At 53.5% G+C, this 16,585-nt stretch overlaps 3 protein-coding genes across 3 annotated transcripts in view; 1 reads left to right on the top strand and 2 right to left on the bottom strand.

The window, feature by feature from the left end:
* The window catches only part of PPP1R10 (protein phosphatase 1 regulatory subunit 10), a 37,827-nt gene extending 37,100 nt beyond the window's left edge, over nt 1-727 (bottom strand). Inside the window, exon 1 of the mRNA XM_027524937.1 lies at nt 644-727. The gene's annotated coding sequence lies outside the window, so the exon portion shown is untranslated. The remainder of the gene's footprint in view (nt 1-643) is intronic.
* Nucleotides 16-3,901, top strand: C23H6orf136 (chromosome 23 C6orf136 homolog). The gene is given in 10 exon segments (XM_027524938.1): nt 16-406; nt 408-459; nt 461-574; nt 577-679; nt 682-878; nt 1,689-2,090; nt 2,368-2,456; nt 2,633-2,833; nt 3,440-3,509; nt 3,600-3,901. Coding segments are annotated over 10 exon segments (1,470 nt in total). The 5' UTR covers nt 16-278; the 3' UTR covers nt 3,714-3,901.
* A 172-nt stretch (nt 3,902-4,073) lies between these two features.
* Nucleotides 4,074-16,378, bottom strand: DHX16 (DEAH-box helicase 16). The gene is made up of 20 exons (XM_027524443.1): nt 15,963-16,378; nt 14,396-14,646; nt 14,137-14,299; nt 13,784-13,840; nt 11,573-11,827; nt 11,186-11,389; nt 10,915-11,106; nt 10,186-10,296; nt 9,897-10,012; nt 9,199-9,409; nt 8,914-9,012; nt 8,654-8,806; nt 7,115-7,255; nt 6,757-6,919; nt 6,541-6,659; nt 6,361-6,428; nt 5,498-5,660; nt 5,236-5,397; nt 4,794-4,967; nt 4,074-4,296 (listed from the first exon to the last, which is right to left on the bottom strand). The coding sequence occupies exons 1-20, from the start codon at nt 16,167-16,169 to the stop codon at nt 4,168-4,170; spliced, it is 3,138 nt and encodes a 1,045-aa protein (XP_027380244.1). The 5' UTR covers nt 16,170-16,378; the 3' UTR covers nt 4,074-4,167.
* Nucleotides 16,379-16,585: the final 207 nt, after the last annotated feature.

Here is a 16,585-nt window from a genome sequence, read left to right as displayed (position 1 = left end):
GCCTGAGAACCGTACTCTTAGGCCGCTAATTTACTGCGCAAGCGCCCTGAGGCTGCCTCCGATTCGGCGAGCGCAGGCGCACTTTCTGTAGACCTAGCGCCTCACCGCCTCCCTGGAACCGGCCGCAGTGCGCAAGCGCGCAACATCTCCGTTTCCCTCCCCTCAGCCCCTCACCCCCCCTCCTTTCCCCTTCAAGAAGCCGGCTCCGGGGCGCGCTCACCCCTGTGAGGAGGCCGGAGGCCGGACACAGGAGACGCTCTCTCCATTCCCGGAAGATCATGTACCAGCCCAGCCGGGGGGCGGCCCGGCGCCTCGGCCCCTGCCTTCGCGCCTATCAGGCTCGTCCCCAGGTGAGCGCCGAGAGGAAGCGGGAGGGGAGAGGAGGGGGCGGGGAGAGACCCTCCTCAGCCGGCGCGTGGGGCGGAGCGCGCGTCCCGTTTCGCGCAGGCGTACTGACGTCCCACCACTCCTTCCCACCTGTGCGGAGCGGCGCGTGGAGGGGCGAGGGGTCTCAGGGACCGGAGGGCGGCGCTGCCAGCCCTGTCGCGCACGGGACGTCTGTCTCCCGGAACTTGGGGGGCAGGCGGGGTTGAGGCTGGCGCGGTGGGGCGCGGCCGCATTTCTCCCGCGTCTTCGCGGTTACCTGTGTCTGGAGGTGATTTGAAGGACAGAGGGCGGAGAGGTTCGCGGCGCCTCCAGGGAGCCGACCAGACGGACCTGCGGGCCGCGCTCTGCAGCCCACGCATCTTGCACCGGGATAGCGGTCCCGGCGGGAAGGCCGGCCCGAGTGGACCCGGTTAGGGCCCTTGTGCCCGGGCGGGCAAGATGGCCACGCCCCCGGCGGAGACGGCGCCTCCGGGACACCGTCGGGGACAGAGGTACCCGCGCGGCCTGCCCGCCTTCCCCGATAATAAGACCCCTCGGGGGCTCCTTGAAAACGCAGGAGCTCGAGTCAGGCCTGACTTTGAGTTACTTCTGCCTCATCGCAGTTTCAACATCAGTAAATCAGGAGCATCATGAGGTCCATCCAGCCTTTAACAGTCTCCTGGGCTTTTTCGTGTCATTAGAGGAGCCCAAGTGATGAGCTTACATTTATATACTACTTTACAGGTCGCAAAGTTTTATTGACATTTATTATCTCTTAAAGTCCTCATTGTGGTTCAGTGTGGCTTCATCGTCCTTATTTATAGTACATTTATGGAAAACTCAGGCTGAGGGAATTAGAGTGCCTAACGTTACATTATAGAATTGGAACTCCAAAGTCTCCTAGTTCCAGTTGGATGTTCTTTTCTCTGCAACAGCCGCCTCACATACTCCTGGAGTTGTGTTAGAGGCCACATCATTTCATCCACAATATAACGAGACCTGTCTGGTGTTCATTCATTTGTTCATTCTTAAGTATGCACTCTTGTGATTCTTGCTGTAAGAGACAGACCTGCCCCCAAAGAGGTTTGGAATCTTAAATCTAAACGTATTTGCTATTTTGGCTAGGTATTTGTACTTAAGTCACAAGAAAGTATATCCTCCTGTTTTAAGCAGAGATGGAAATGAATTTTTCCTCTAGTAATTTGATCTTTTCTGTCAGAAGGAGCAGGTGGATTGGAAGCGTGTTAATGGGCAGAGTTTGGATGGAGGGGCATTAGGCAGCTGGATTCTTACCTTTTTTCTCTTTTGTTCTTCCTCCTCAGGACCAGTCTTCTCCATGGGCTCTACCATTCCCACCCCTTTGGTCTCACTCCACAACCACCACTTCTCCATCTTTGCCTCTTTTCTGGTCTCCCCCACCCCCAAGCCCTCCCACCCGACTGCTTCCCCCAGCTCCCCCACTGCCTCTCCCTCAGGTCCAAGCCCTCACCTCACCATGGGTGGTTCTCCCCCCAGGAAAGGGGGAGGAGGGGCCAGGACCCGAGTTACTTAGCGGCTGCCTGGATGGGCTCAGGAGCCTGTTTGAGGGGCCTCCCTGCCCCTGTCCTGGAGCTCTGATACCTTTCCAAGCCCCTGGAACCGCCCACCCTTCCCCTGCCACTCCATCAGGAGATCCAAGTATGGAGGAGCATCTGGCTGTCATGTATGAGAGACTGAGACAAGAGGTAAGTCCATTCAAAAGTGGCCTTTGTCCAAAATGGGGAGAGATGTAGGTAATTCTTAAAAATAGGAAGTTAGTCAGTCAGCTGGATTGTTTCTTGGAACCATGAGACAGGCATCGAAATATGTTTCAAACATTTCCCAAGGAAAAGATACTCCTCGGTTTGAATTAGGGATGAGATAACCTTTCACTCAGGAATAAGGAGACACTCGATATAGAAAATTGAGGAGTAGGATCATCTTTTCTTTCCTCCTGGATTCATGCCTTCTTCTTCCACCTAGCTTCCCAATCTCTTCCTTCACTCCCACGACTACACTCTCTACTCATCGGATGTGGAATTCATCAATGAGATCCTCAACATGCGTACCAAGTGAGAATCCATTGAACGGGTAGGGCCTTGGGCAGGAAAAGGACCCAGTGCTATTTTCACTTATTAGAGACGGTCCTAAGTTGCTTCTCACCACCGTCCCCAATTCCTCTGTCAGAGAAGAGTTTGGTTTTCTGATTGTGTCGTCATGAGATTTCTTCCCCATCTCTTCCTGTCAGAGGCCGGACATGGTACATTCTGTCACTGACTCTCTGCCGCTTCCTGGCCTGGAACTATTTTGCACAGCTTCGGCTGGAGATTCTGCAGCTGACACGCCACCCTGAGAATTGGACCCTGCAAGCCCGCTGGCGGCTTGTGGGACTGCCCATTCACCTGCTCTTTCTTCGTTTTTATAAGCGTGACAAGGAGGAGCTTTACCGGTAAGAGAAGTGAGAAAAGAAACACCACAACTTTCTAATCTTACCCTTTTGCGAGTCTGCAGGCTAGTCTCCTAGACAATCCTCCCATCTACCCTGACTAGACTGCAGGCTCCTTGAAGGCAGGCTTTGTTTTAGTCTACTTTAATATAGAAAAAAATAGGGACTTTGAGTATATAGGAAGCTTCTGAACTCAGTTTCTTCATGTACATTACCTGGCACATAGTAGGGACTCATATACTTAATGAACAGATGAAAATACCTGTCTCTTAAGTTTTGCTTCACAGCCTTGGGTAAACTACTTGGTAAATTTCCAGCAGAGTAGCATCCCGAGAAATTCTTAAACTAAGCCCACACCAGTAGTTTCTAAACTTTGCTGCACAGTGGATTCTTGGATTTTTTTTTTTAATCCAAGAATCTTTTTTAAAATATTGGTGCCAGACATCCTGATTTAATTGGGCCCAGGGTAGAACTCAGGATTTTTAAAAGATCCTCAGGTGATCTAACACATAGCAAAGGTTAAGAACTACTAGTTTAAACAAATGCTTGAATTAAAACTTTAGGACCAATAACCCTCTCTCTCAGTGAGCCTCTTTCTCCCTTCACCAGGACCTATGATGCCTATTCCACCTTCTACCTGAATTCCAATGGCCTCATTTGTCGCCATCGCCTAGACAAAGTGAGTGCTAGGGCTGTGGGGGGCGGGGGGTGGTGTGCGGGGTGACAAAGTAGAACATCACACCAGCTACATTAACCTTTCTCGCTTTAGCTGATGCCTTCACATTCACCCCCCGCACCTGTGAAGAAGCTGTTAGTGGGAGCCCTGGTGGCTCTGGGGCTGTCGGAACCAGAACCCAACTTACACCTGTGTTCCAAGGACTGATCAGGAACTGGGGCAGAGGCAGCACTGATGACTTTGCTACGCACAAAAAGAGGCGGTGGAGGCAGCTGAGAGCCTCAGAGCCAGTTACCTCCCCAATTCGCTCTCCTCCTCTACTTTCCATCTCATGCTATGTAAAGCTGCTGTGTAATTTAACTTGTAAATAATAAAATCTACATGAATATATGAGATCCAATTTCCATGTCACTTTTTTCTGAATCTCAAAAGTTCCCCATGGAATTTCCCTGGTGATCCAGGGGTTAGGACTCCACACTCTTCACTGCTGAGGGCAAGGATTCAATCCCTGGTCAGGGAACTAAGATCCCACAAGCCGAGTAGCCAAAAAAAAAAGTTCCCCATAGCTTTACTCTAAAAATATTTTTATTAATAGATATTAAATAAGGTACAGAAGGAAAAGGAGCTGGTGTTAGGTTCTGATTGTTCTGTCCCCTGCTCTTCACCCTAGCTCTTCCCGTGTCTTGCCTATTTTTTTGGGCATTTTCTTAGCATGGGGATCTTCTAGCTCCTTGGCCTTGTAATAGTGGGGCGCCACTTCGAGAAGCCAACTGCTCTCAATCTCCAATACCTGCAAGAGGAGAGAAAAAAATCAGCAAGATTCTCTTTTGTTCAACCTAGATTCTGAGATGTGTGTGATTTTTAAAAAGGTTCTCTTCTTTCCCCTTTGTCTGTAGGGCAAGGGAAATGGGTATCTGGCTCTAATACTCTATATCCCAACACTGTTATATGTTGTTCAAGAGCACAAGTAAGCTAACTCTAAACAAAAGCCTGAACCTAAAGACTAAAATACACTCAAGACAAAGGCCACACCTGCTTTGTTCACCATTATCACTGCAGCCCCTGAAGCACTGAGACAATGCATTCAGCACTTAGTGAATGAACAGTTAGATCTTAGCGGATGCTGAGACAGCTTTAGAATGGATGCCTTTCTACCTTATCCTACCTTAAACCAAGTTGCTTTCCTCTTTCTCTGCCAGTCCCAGCAACCTGAACCTGGGTTTTTCGCATGCCAGAATACCATCTCCCACACAAGCCACCTGCCTGGGCAGGCCAAGGTGCCCTCACCTGTCTCATGAACTCTTTGGTGGTCAAGACAAGTTCATGGTAGAGCAGCCAGCGTGGCTGTTCCTCAAAGAGGGAAGAGTTGGGATGAATGAACACCGTCTGCTGCTGTTTGACTGTGCGGTAGCCGCTGCGAGTCAACCGTGCTGTGTGGTAGAAGTAGCCAGCGGTGATGGCCTGGAAGCAGGCGGGAAAGGAAGTCAATGGGAAAGGCTGGCATCCAGGGACCCTCAGCACTCGTTACCTTTTTAGTGCAGGGTTTCACTTCACTTCACTTTGGGAGACCTAAGAAGGTAAGGACCTCCAGTGCCCCAGGAAGAAAGAACAAGGGGAACCCACCTTCCCCAGGGAAAGGGGCACATTCTCAGGTCGCTGGCCCCAGACAAGCTTGCTCCTCAGGAGATAATGGGTGGACGGCAGGAGACTAGACTAAGGAAATGCTGACCTTTCGAACACGGATGTAGTCCCCTTGGCAGGAACTGAGACCAACTTCCACACGTTCCAAGAGCCCCTCCAGCTGCTCCCGCACATCCCGGGCTCGGCGCATGGATCTGAACTGAACAAAGTTCTCATAGCACCACTGGGAAGAGTAACCACTCTCAGCCCACTGTGAAGAGAGAGGGAGGGAAAAAGGGGATGTTAAGTTTATACAGCAGGACCAGAGTCCCCTGTGCCCTCCTCATTCCCATTCACCCAAGCCCAGGGACCTGTGTATAAACATTCAGCAGAACCAGGTGGTCCCCACCAGGGAGGAAGAAGTTGACCCGAGCGTTGTCAGCATGGACGACCTTGTCCTTGGGTCGGTAGAAGATGGAGTTGTTGACAGAGAGCATGGCAGCCACTGTCAGGATCTCCTCTGAACAGCTGTACCTGGGGCAGGAAGGGAGAAACATGAGAGCTCAAAGCAAGACACAGAGCAACAGACCCAGTGAAGAGGAAAGGGACCGCGGTATGATGGATGTCCTCATGCGGCGGCTGCAGGCTGGGCTGACGGCTACAAATCAGAGCGTAGACTGCTTTTGGTGGCAGGGGCAGCAGGATGGGGGTCCAGGAGGGGAGGTCAGGCTGTAGATAAAACAGTAACAGGAGAGACGTGCAGGGAGGCAGGGGTGGGAAAACGTCGTGAGGGTAAGAAGGTGTGCATTACAGCAATTTTTTAAGTTCATGTAATGACCTTTAACTTCAACCACAGCCAAGGGATGGCCTTAAAAAGTGGTCCCCCCACAGCTGCACCTAAATGCTCTAGTCCGAAATGGGAGGAGAGACTAAGTCTCCAAGCCAGCCCTCCCTCAGCACTCCTCACAGATAAAAAGTCTTCCACTTTTGTTCATGCCCCCAAATTTTCTACATTCTTGGCTATCTCACCCATTTGATATCATAACCAAAGACAGGACGGTGTCTGACTGACCCTTGTGGACCTCAAAAGGGCAATAGGAGTTATCCAGCAACTTGTTATTAGTTAAAGAATAATGTGGTGGAGAGGAAAAGGAAGCGCACAAAGATGGCCCCAGAGACAGAAGCAGGCATGGCCAGTGTGTGTGCCAGAGGCCCGGCTGAGTCAAGGGCTTACTTCTCAGAGGCCAGGATCATTTTAGACAGCATGGGGTCCACAGGCAGCTCTGCCATCTTTCGACCAGACTAAGGAGAGGAAAGAGAGAGTTGAGGCCACTCCTTCTTCAGGTGTCTCCCCGCCCCTCAAGGGGTCACCCTAGCCTTCCTCCAACCCCAGCCCACTGCCCTCCCACCTCACCGTGGTGAGCTCCCCAAGGTGGTTGAGGGCTCCTAGTGCATAGAGCTGCTCCAGAGCCAGCAGCAGGGTCTCGTATGGCGGGGGATCCAGGAAATCAAAGTGCATTAGGTCATGGATCCCTGGAAAAGGATGGGTGGGGTTAGGACAGACTCCTTCACATGACCAGTGATGGCAGCCCCACCCTCCCCTCTCAAGAGGACTGGGGAGCCCAGTCACCTAAGCTCTTAAGCAGCAACACGACGTTGCCCAGGCTGGTCCTCTGAATCTCGGGCACCGTGGTTTCCTCCAGCTCATGCTGGTAAGCCCAGGCGGTATACAGGCGGAAGCACTTCCCCGCAGCCACCCGACCTGCCCGGCCAGCTCGCTGATTGGCAGAGGCCTGGAAAGAAAGGACCGTTTGTCAGGCCCATTGACACTCTGGTGATGGAAAAGAGAAAGGGTGGTATTTCTGCAAGAAATCTGGGGGATATGGGTGCAGACCGCTAACCCCCCTGCTCTGAGCTATCCCCACTGCTTCTGAGTTGGCCTGTTGTCCTCCTCGCCCCATGCAGACCCCACTCCGGCCCAGGCCCACCTTGCTGCAGGGTGTGACAGTGAGCGATTCCATGCCTGTGCGGGGGTTGTAGCTCTTCTGCTTACAGAACCCTGGATCCAGCACATAAATGATGCCCTCAATGGTAAGCGAGGTCTCAGCGATATTGGTTGCCACAACCACCTGAATGAGAGGATGTGGGGTCACCCAGAAACTCCACCCACCTAGTTACCCAGAAGTCATTCTGGAAGACAAGGAGTGGACAAACAGGGGCAAAGGAGCAGGAGCTGAAGCAATCTGTGGCCAAGGTCAGGAGAGGGGAACAGACCAGCAGAGAGGGGAGAGAGACGTGGGGATAAGCAGGGCATAACAAGGAAAGAAAACGAAGAGGGTTCAGCAGTTTTTTTCAGAGATGGGAGCTGAGGGAGTTAGGCTCCTGCCCCATCTTCCCCACTGTTGCTTTCATAATTACCTTCATATGTTAGTTCCTAAAATAAACCCCCTGATGAGTCCCGCTGCTCTACTCCTGCCCCTGGTTACACAGCATCCAGAATGATCCTTTTAAAATGTGAGCCTCTTACATCACTCCCTGCATCCTTCAGTGGTTCCCATCCTACCTGACAATCACAGCCAAGATCTTTTAGGCCCCAAGTTCTCCAGACCCTGGCTACCCTTCCGACCTCATCTCTGAGCACCAGGGCTCCTCACTCCACCCCTGCCCTCACACCCATCCTCCACGTGGGTTATTCCCTCCACTTGGCGCATCTTCCGGATCAGATGTCAGCCTGGCACCCTCCCTTGCCTGGCTGAGGCTCCAGTTTCACACTCACCTCATCAGACGGGGTGTCCCTACACCCTAAGGAAAATACCTTCCTGCCATTCTTTCCCCCCAACCTTGACTCCCCTGGATGTGCACTGTACTTCTTCAGAGCCTTTGTCACAAATTGACATTATGTATTTATGTGTTACTTCCTAACCTCTGTTAGTCTAAACTCCCTGAGGCTAGAGACTTTGTTTAGTCCATCACTATATCCTCATCCCTTAGAACAGTTCCTGGAAAGTGGGAGGAGCTCTGTAAATATTTGTGGAAAGTTACATCTTTGCTCACAGTCCTTTGATGACCACTCACTGGTCTGAATCCACACTCTTCCTCCTGCCATCAAAGGCTCTCTCTAACCTCCATCCCAAGTTGTTTTCAGCTGGTCTCCCCTTCCTTTGCCATGTGAGCCTTCCATTAAGCCTGCTAGATTACTCTGACCTCAAACACCCCTTAGGCCTTCCTCTGATACTCCCCCAGCATCTTCCTTAAAGGTCCAGTTCAAATCCTGCCTCCTGGCAAACCCAGACCCTCCCTTCTCATTGCATCTCTGCCACACTCACTTTCTGGACCATGCATTTGACTATCTCTCTGTCCCTGCTGTTGTCACCCTCTCCAGCGCCAGCAGTGACGGGCTGGCTGACTGCCACCCAGCCTTGCAGCTGTGCCAGGAAACACATTGCACAGGGCATGCGCGTTCCTTCCTTTTCACTACTAACTGCATGAACCATAGGGAATGATGAATGTGGGCTTCTCCAACTGACCTTCCGTGCCCCCGGGGGCGTGGGCTGGAAGATCCGCGCCTGCATGTCGGAAGGCAGGTTGGCATAAATGGGCAGCACCAGGAGCTCCCGGATTTTGGAGCCCAGGCGGCGGCAGCGATCCTGGAGCATCTCGCAGGCAGCCTCGATCTCCTCCTGGATTTGGGTCGGGGAGAGCAGCACGGAACCCAGAGTCACGCAGGGCTGACCTGCCAGCCCAGTCTTCCCCAGGATACATACACCAGCCCTGCCCCACATCGCACCTGTCCTGTCAGGAACACCAGGATGTCCCCGGGGGGCTGAGTCACGTGGATCTGCAGCACGGACACCACACAGGCCTCCAGGTAGTCCGCCTCCGGAGCCTGGGCAGGAGGACGCAGGGTCACGGGAGGGCCACCTGCTCCAGCAAACCCTTCCTCTCCTCCCACCTCGACATACACTTCATCCCGGTTCCCCTCAGGACACTCATGCCATCCTTCCCTCCAAGGCCAATCTCCTCCAAGGCTCTGCTGCCTTCACACTTAAGCCCGCCCTCCCTAAGGGGGCACCTTGGTGTAGAAGATGTCAACTGGAAATCTGCGTCCAGGGATTCGGAAGATGGGGGCATCATCGAAGAAAGTGGAAAAGCGGGCCGTGTCCAATGTGGCTGAAGCCACCAGGACCTTGAGCTCAGGTCGGAACCGTGCAACATCCTTGATCAAGCCAAAGAGAATGTCTGTGTGCAGGGTCCGTTCGTGGGCCTCATCCACCATCACCACACTGGGGAAGGAACGGGTGCAGCAGTGAGCTGGGGGTGCGGGACACTGGGACCTCCAGAGGAGAGAAACAGAAGAAAGCAAAGAGCCAAAGGGTGAATGTGGGAGGAAGGGGCTCCAAAGAGAGGCCAGTCATCGCAGTTAAGACAGACAACAGAAAGTCAGAGAAGGAGGGGGCTTGTGAGTGTACAGCATCTCCCAGCCTGGGCAGACAACAGCACCCACGATCTAACCCTAACTCTCTGGGCCAATCTCAGTTCTAGGACGGTTAAAACCATAAAGATTCACGAACTGGTGGATAAGTCAGAAGAGAAGACAATGGCCAAACTGGCTGTTGGAAGTGAGAAAACAGGGTGGGAAGAAAGGAGACAAAAGCCAGAGATGAAAGGATATGATAAAGGAAGATGCTGAAGGTCAGAAGAGCAGCAGACGGGAGGGAGACGAGGGTGGGTGGCTCCCCTTCCCATGGGAGCTGGGGGAGCTGTGCGGACCTGTAACTTGCAAGGTCAGGCTCAGAGAGGAACTCCCGGAGAAGCATCCCGTCCGTCATGTAGCGCAGGACGGTTCGCTCTGACGTGCAGTCCTCAAAGCGGATGCTGTAGCCGACCTGTTGAGGGGTCCAGGAGTGATGAACAGTTGGGCTGGTGCTCCCGGGAGGGAGGGCCAGGGGACAAGGGCAAGCACCTGGACCGGTGGGGGGCAGGGGGAGCCTGTGGGCAGCTGGGACTGAATCCCAGACCCAAGGGGCTCCCCGCAACCCTCAGTCCCCACAGGTCTCACCTCATTGCCAAGCTTCACACCCATCTCCCGGGCCACTCGGGCAGCCACGCTCATGGCTGCCACTCTCCGGGGCTGGGTACAGGCGATCTTCATACCCTTTTTTGTGTAACCCTGCATGACAAGAATAAAGAGGAGGCTTTCCCTTTGCTAAATATGCAATTCAGAGAAGCTGGAAATGCAGGCCAGGGCAGCAGGAACGGAGGAACAGACAGAAGCCGAAAATCAGACAAAGATCAACAGATAGGATGGCAGACGTGGAGCTCCCTAAGGGTCCTCACCCAGCCCTGGCAGTCCCAGCCCGCTGGGTCATCAGGTTCAGGGCTCTACGAGATGTGAGCTGGAAAAGGACTGACCGACTGGGTAGACCCCAAAGCAAGGGGAACAAAGGAAGGCACAAAAGCAGGCGAGGTCTTTTCAGTCCTTATTCCCTGGCCCTGCAGAGGCCAGGCTGGTGGAGCGCGGGGTCCGCGTTCACACCCACCTGCCGTCTATCCATCTCCACCTCCTGCCTACGTGAAGGCACAGCACGCCTCCCAGGCATGGACCCCATGGCAGGAAGTGAGAAGGGAAATGGGGAAAGGGTGTGGTCCTTCCTTTGAAGACCCTCACTACCGAGCAGAAAAGACTAAAGGAGTGAGACGAAAAGGGAAAGCAATGACATAAAACCCCATGAAAAGGAGCTACCAGCACAGCGCTGGTCAGTGGCAACTGAGGCTGTGGCTGCCGTACCTCCTCAAAGAGGTACTGAGGGATCTGGGTGGTCTTGCCCGAGCCTGTCTCGCCTTCGATGATGAGGACCTGATGATTAGCAATAGCGGCCAGGAGCTCCTCGCGAAATGGGAACACAGGAAGGCTGCGGCGCACGGCCTGGATGGACTCCTTCTGCTGGGCCTGAGTGGGGGCGGGCGGGGCCGACGGCTCCTAAGGATGGGAAAGAGGGCTGTGAGCATCAGGGCCAGTGCCAGCCTCCTCAGGACGTCCCTGCGCCCCCTACCCTCACCTCATCGCCCTGGAGCTGAGTGGCCCGGACAAACTCAATGGTCTCCTCCTCCTCCAGCACCAGCTGATACTTGGGCTCCTGGGAGGCAGCATCTCGGGCCCCAAACTTCAGGGATGCTGCCCCGAGCCGGGCCTCCTCCCAGCGCCGCTGCTCCTCCCCAGGGGCGCCGGACTCCTCCTCCACTAGATCCACTGTGCGTGCAGGCTACGGAGACAGGGGGACGTGGAGACAGAGCTGCCCTCTCTGCCCAGCGCCCCCTCCCCAGCCGCTGCTGCCACAGAGAAAGGCAAGACAAGGGAGGGCCCGCCAAGCCGCCGCCCTAGTCCCCGAAGCCTTCCCTCCCCTCCGCTCGGGCACCTGGGCTGAAGCGGCGACCCCTCGCCTCACCTGTCCTCGGGTCTCCTCGGGCATGTGGTAGCGATTGGTGGCCTCCAGTTTCTCCTGCTCCCCAGCCGCCCGGTACTCCCGGGCCAGATCCCGCACGCGCCGCTTGTACCTGAGCTCCCGGCGCTCGTGTCGGCTCAGCTCCACGTCCCCAAAGAGGAACTCCTCGTCCGCCAGCTCGGCCTCCAGGTCTTCCAGCTTCTCTCGCTCCCGCTTGGCCAGGTACTCTCGGCGGGATTTCTTCCTCAGCTCAGGGACCTGGGTCAGGCCAGGGCAGTCAGAGCCTCCCCTCGCTAGAAGAGTGACACCTTTCCCCTGTCCCCTTAAGAGGCACAACCTCCTGGGCAGGCCTGCCCGGGAACCTAAAGATGTGTCCTCCACCGTCCTTCCCTTTTCACTGAACAGCCTAACGAGGAGCCCAACGTAGGGCCCACACGCTGCCTTCCAGCAGCTCGGACGGTCCTTCCAGGCAGCCTCACCATCTTTGCCAATATCGATTCACCAGGATGATTATGCGTGTATTTTCTATTCTACCCTTGCTATTTTGTTCAACCCAGTGTAAAGGGGGAAAACATGACGGCTGACGCCACGATGTGGAGGCAGAGGTCTCCAACTGAAAACAACTGAGACACTCAGAATCCGCCAGGGGCCCTCCCCTGGGGGGCCGAGTGTATCCAGTTGACCAAAGAGTTCATTCGGGCTTTTCTGTAACATCTTATGGAAAACACTTGAATGAACTTTTTGGCCAACTTGATACTTAATTGCTTGGTTTTTTTGTTCCATGATACACTAAAATGGAGTTTATGCTCATGAGCTGATCTGAGTACCACAATCGAATTCTCCTTTGGCCTGACAGGCACACCGCTGGACAGTACCCGCCCTCGCCCCACCATGGGATGTACACACCACCACCCAAGAAGCGCTGCTGCTACAGCTGTTTAATCTGAGTCTAAGCGAGCTGCAAGACCCAATTTCCACTTTAAAGTAAGCACTGGGACAGAACTTAACACCGCAAGATACGGATCAGATAAATCCAGAATGTAGGACATGGTGTACAAGATGAGACAGAAAGCAAGAGAGAAGGGGAAAATGAAACAAACTGAAGAGACCTCACACTCAAATGCAACGCATGAATGCAACTGGCTTCCAGTTTGGAAAAAGCAGTTATTAAAGACATTTGGGGATAACTGAGGAAATCTTATTGTGGGCAGATTCTTAGCTGATCCATGAGAATCATCTTCTTGGGTGTGACAGTGGCGCGGTGTGAGAATGTCTGCAGACACCAGGGACACGCTGATGGCATAAAATGCCACGATGTCTAAAACTTCCGTACGGTTCAAAAAGGACCAAAAAAGCTGCCACTTACACAAACACTGAAAATGCTGCACACGGTATTAGCAATTTTTTAATCCAAACAGTCTGGATAGATGTTGTTACGCTATTCTTTCAACTTTCCTATTGGTGTAAATTATGAAAATTTTCATAATTAAAAAAGGAAAGAAAAGTTCAAGAAAGTAAAAATACTACATCAGCACCAAGAGACATCTCAGAAGTCTCTGGCTACAGTCACTTTCTGGGGTGTAACCTGAGATGGATACATCAGGGGAGACCCGATGGCCACTAAGGCATTGTTAAGACACCAAGAGTCTCGAAATTCTTTGGGGGAAATCTAAGTGTGACTTACATGGGAAAGCCAGGCCTTCAGAAAACTGCAACCCTACCGAGGCTCCCCTGTAACAAGTCTAGTGCATGAATCACAAAGGCTCAGTCCCTGTGCAGTGAGAAGACCAACTCTGAAAATCAGTGGGTGATCACAAGGCCCGGGGGAGTGGGAGATGGGGTGGGGAAATGGAGGGATTAGACCGTAGGAAGGTATGTGGAGATGGTGTGCACAAGCTCAGCAGTCAGCACATCCCTGCCCTGCCCCTGTCCTCCAGCCAGCCCCTTGACCTTCCAGCTGCCTTTTGAGTATACCTCTTTAAGTCCCAGGAACAGGGAAATACTCCCTCACTAACATACAGTCTGATCTGATCCTAAGGAGTGAGAGGGTTTCTGGGCCATTTCCTTCCCACTACAGTTTAAGTCTATCCTTAGCTGGCCCCTCAACCAGAGACCCAACACCCCCCACCCCACTTCCTCTGCATCTTTCCTCCCTACCCCTAACCACTCCATCAGGAAGTCTTTCCCTTTGTCTTTCTGGGCACAGGGACTCACCATGGCTTTCCGGTCTTCCTCAGCCATCTTGAGGCGTTTCTGAGCCTCTTCGTAAGCCTAGGAGAAGAAGGCAAGACTGGTCAAAGTCCCCACGCCCACAGCCATTCCTGTCTAGAATCACAAGCATCACTCAGATGTTCCCTAGCACAAAGAAACGTCCCCCCTTCACTGAGGAATCTCTGTGGTTACAGGTTCAGCAGAGAGCCACTTTAGCCCAAAGACCCAAAGAGATAACCAGACTACTGGAGGTGTCCCCTTGTCTTCCCAGAGATCACTATCTGCGGTCACACCCAACCTCAGACCAGATCCAGGGGTCTGCGTGGGAACTGAGGGAACGTGCTGCTCCAACGCACCTTCTTGTCTGACCGCTCCAGGACGTTTCGAGTCCGATCCTTGTCCCGCTGCCGAACCCGTTCGGCAAACGCATCGCGTTCCTCCAGGTCCTGAAGGCGCTCTCGCTCTGTCCGCTCCCACTCATCCTCTGACTCTGGCTTTTCCGTCTGCTCTTTCTTCTCCCTGCAGCCCAGCCCAGAGGATTAACTGAGGGCACTCAGAGGCTTCCCGTCCCATCAACCACCTGCCCCATTCTCTCGCCCCCTACTTCTGACTTACCCTGTCTTCCTCTTTCCTTTCTCAGAAACTTGTTCCTCCTCCTCGTCTTCCTCTTCCGCCTCACGTTTCTTCCTGAGGTGTTTCCGTTTTTTCCGCTTCTTCTGGATACTGCTCCCGGCCCTGCCCACAGTCTCCTCGCTGCTCTCCTCACTGTCCTCCAACAACATATAAGAGCGGTTCTTTTCCAGCAGGGCTCGGGCTTCTCGCTCAGCTGCCCGAGCTGGCTTTTCCACCACTGCCTTCCGTGGGACCTGTCGGGAGAGAGAGGAAAAGTCAAGGGGATGTGAGCAACTCCTGATCTCTGCCCACCTACTCTGCCCGGTTCCTAATTTAAGGAGTAACTGATCTTAAGCCAGCTGTCATTCTCTCTCTTCCCCAAGGCTTCACACCATGTCCATCAGCCCAAATGGGGTCTCTCAGTTTCTAAGCCTATCCCGTGCACCCCCTGCTAGGTACTAGGGATATAGGGATAAAGAGACAAAACTTCCTGCCCTCACGGAGTTTACATTCTCACACCCAATTCTCGACTGCTCAGCCTCTGTTCTCCCCAATGACTAAGTCATTCCTACCCAAGGACTGGACAAGGATTGTCCAGATTGTTTTGCAGAGCCCTGTCACGGGCCGGCACTGTACCAGCCTCCAGAGATACCCTGGTGAACAGATTAACACTGAGCTCCTACCCTCACATCAAGTACATTCTAACTTCATCTTTCACCAAGTGCATATGGGACAGCCACACCAGGTTATCTGCCATTCTCTGAACAAGTTCAACACTTTTAGTCTTACTGTATATTTCTGAGCTCTTGTTCTGCAGGGTACAATTAGATGGTATGAATACAAAGACAAAAAACACAGTCTTGTCTTCCAGGAGCTCACCATTACACCTTTACTCTTCCCCTTTCTCTACCCAACAAATTCCAGAGAATCTTTGGGCTGCTTTTCGCCATCACCGCTACACCACTTCTACCCTCCCACAACACTGCCCACACATCTCTTCTATAGCCTCACTCTTCGAAGGGTGGGTAAGTTTCCAGCATCACCCGGAAACTTGTAAGATTTGTTAGAAATGAAGAAAGGAAGAAACCATCCCAGACCTACCGAATCGGAACAAAAGCCGTGGATGAATCCTAAACCTGTTTGAGAAACACTGCTCTATAGACCCTTAAGCCCTCCTCAATCTTCTCCACGGGAGTGGTCGTCCAGCCCGAAAGTAATAACTGCTTGCAAAGTGAAGTCGCTCAGTCGTGTCCGACTCCTTGCGACCCCATGGACTGTAGCCCACCAGGCTCCTCCGTCCATGGGATTCTCCAGGCAAGAATACTGGAGTGGCTTGCCATTTCCTTCTCCAGGGGATCTTCCCGACCCAGGGATCGAACCCAGGTTTCCCGCGTTGCAGGCAGACACTTTAACCTCTGAGCCACCAGGGAAGCCCAAACTGAGCTTAATTCTCCGTTGGACAGTTTGCCCAAGTGAGCCCAAACTCCGTTGGACAAGTAACCTGGGGGCCCCTCCCCTGCTCCACCCACTCTCCCGCCGCTCCCACGCCCGGTCCCGCCTCTCCTAGCACCTTGTTCCAGAGTCTGAGGGCGAAGTCCCGGGCCGGCCCACTGAGGTCCAAGGTATCGGTGTCTCGCAAGCGCTGCACGAACTCCTCTGCCGAGGCACAGCGCTGCGCGGTACCGATCAGGAACTGGGCCACGTGCCGCTCGCTCAGCCCCAGCACCGAGTGCAGCTCGTCTTGCACCCAGCGCTCCAGCCCCGCCGGTGTCGCCATGGCGACACACGCTCCCTATTCCTGGCCCTGAAAGTGTCTCCAGCTGCCACGTCGGCGGCCGGGCGGATCGGAGGCCTAGAGCTCCAGGATGGAGCCTCTGCTCCGGAATGGAGCTGCCTGAGAACCTAGGACTTCAGTTTCCGATAGTCCAAAGCAATCTTCCCGGACCGCAGAGGCCGGAAGTGGCTGCTCTTTTTCGGCCTACGCACTACGGTGGCCGAGCGAGTTCAAATCTCGCGCAATTGTACGCGAAGCTCGGAATAAAACATGTTCATTTCTTCCCCTACTGAATTTCTGTCGCCCTCTGTTGGTCATTAGTGAATATTACATTCATTCATTTCATTCAACTATATTGAGAACCTTGGAGAAGGCAATGGCACCCCACTCCAGTACTCTTGCCTGGAAAATCCCATGGA

The sequence above is a fragment of the Bos indicus x Bos taurus genome, chromosome 23, assembly GCF_003369695.1.
Source record: "Bos indicus x Bos taurus breed Angus x Brahman F1 hybrid chromosome 23, Bos_hybrid_MaternalHap_v2.0, whole genome shotgun sequence".
NCBI lineage: Eukaryota > Metazoa > Chordata > Mammalia > Artiodactyla > Bovidae > Bos > Bos indicus x Bos taurus.
Note: the sequence above shows the minus strand (reverse complement) of the source record. Positions and strands in the feature narration are given on the sequence as shown.

Bases quoted from the DNA above. Each gene is read 5' to 3' on its own strand.
- DHX16 (XM_027524443.1), bottom strand. From the start codon at position 16,169: ATGGCGACACCGGCGGGGCTGGAGCGCTGGGTGCAAGACGAGCTGCAC. The intron at 10,297-10,914 runs GTACGGCAGCCA...CTTGTCATGCAG, and splicing joins CTCAGTACCTCTTTGAGGAG to GGTTACACAAAAAAGGGTAT. The intron at 9,410-9,896 runs GTCCGCACAGCT...TTCCTTCCCCAG, and splicing joins CCTGACCTTGCAAGTTACAG to TGTGGTGATGGTGGATGAGG.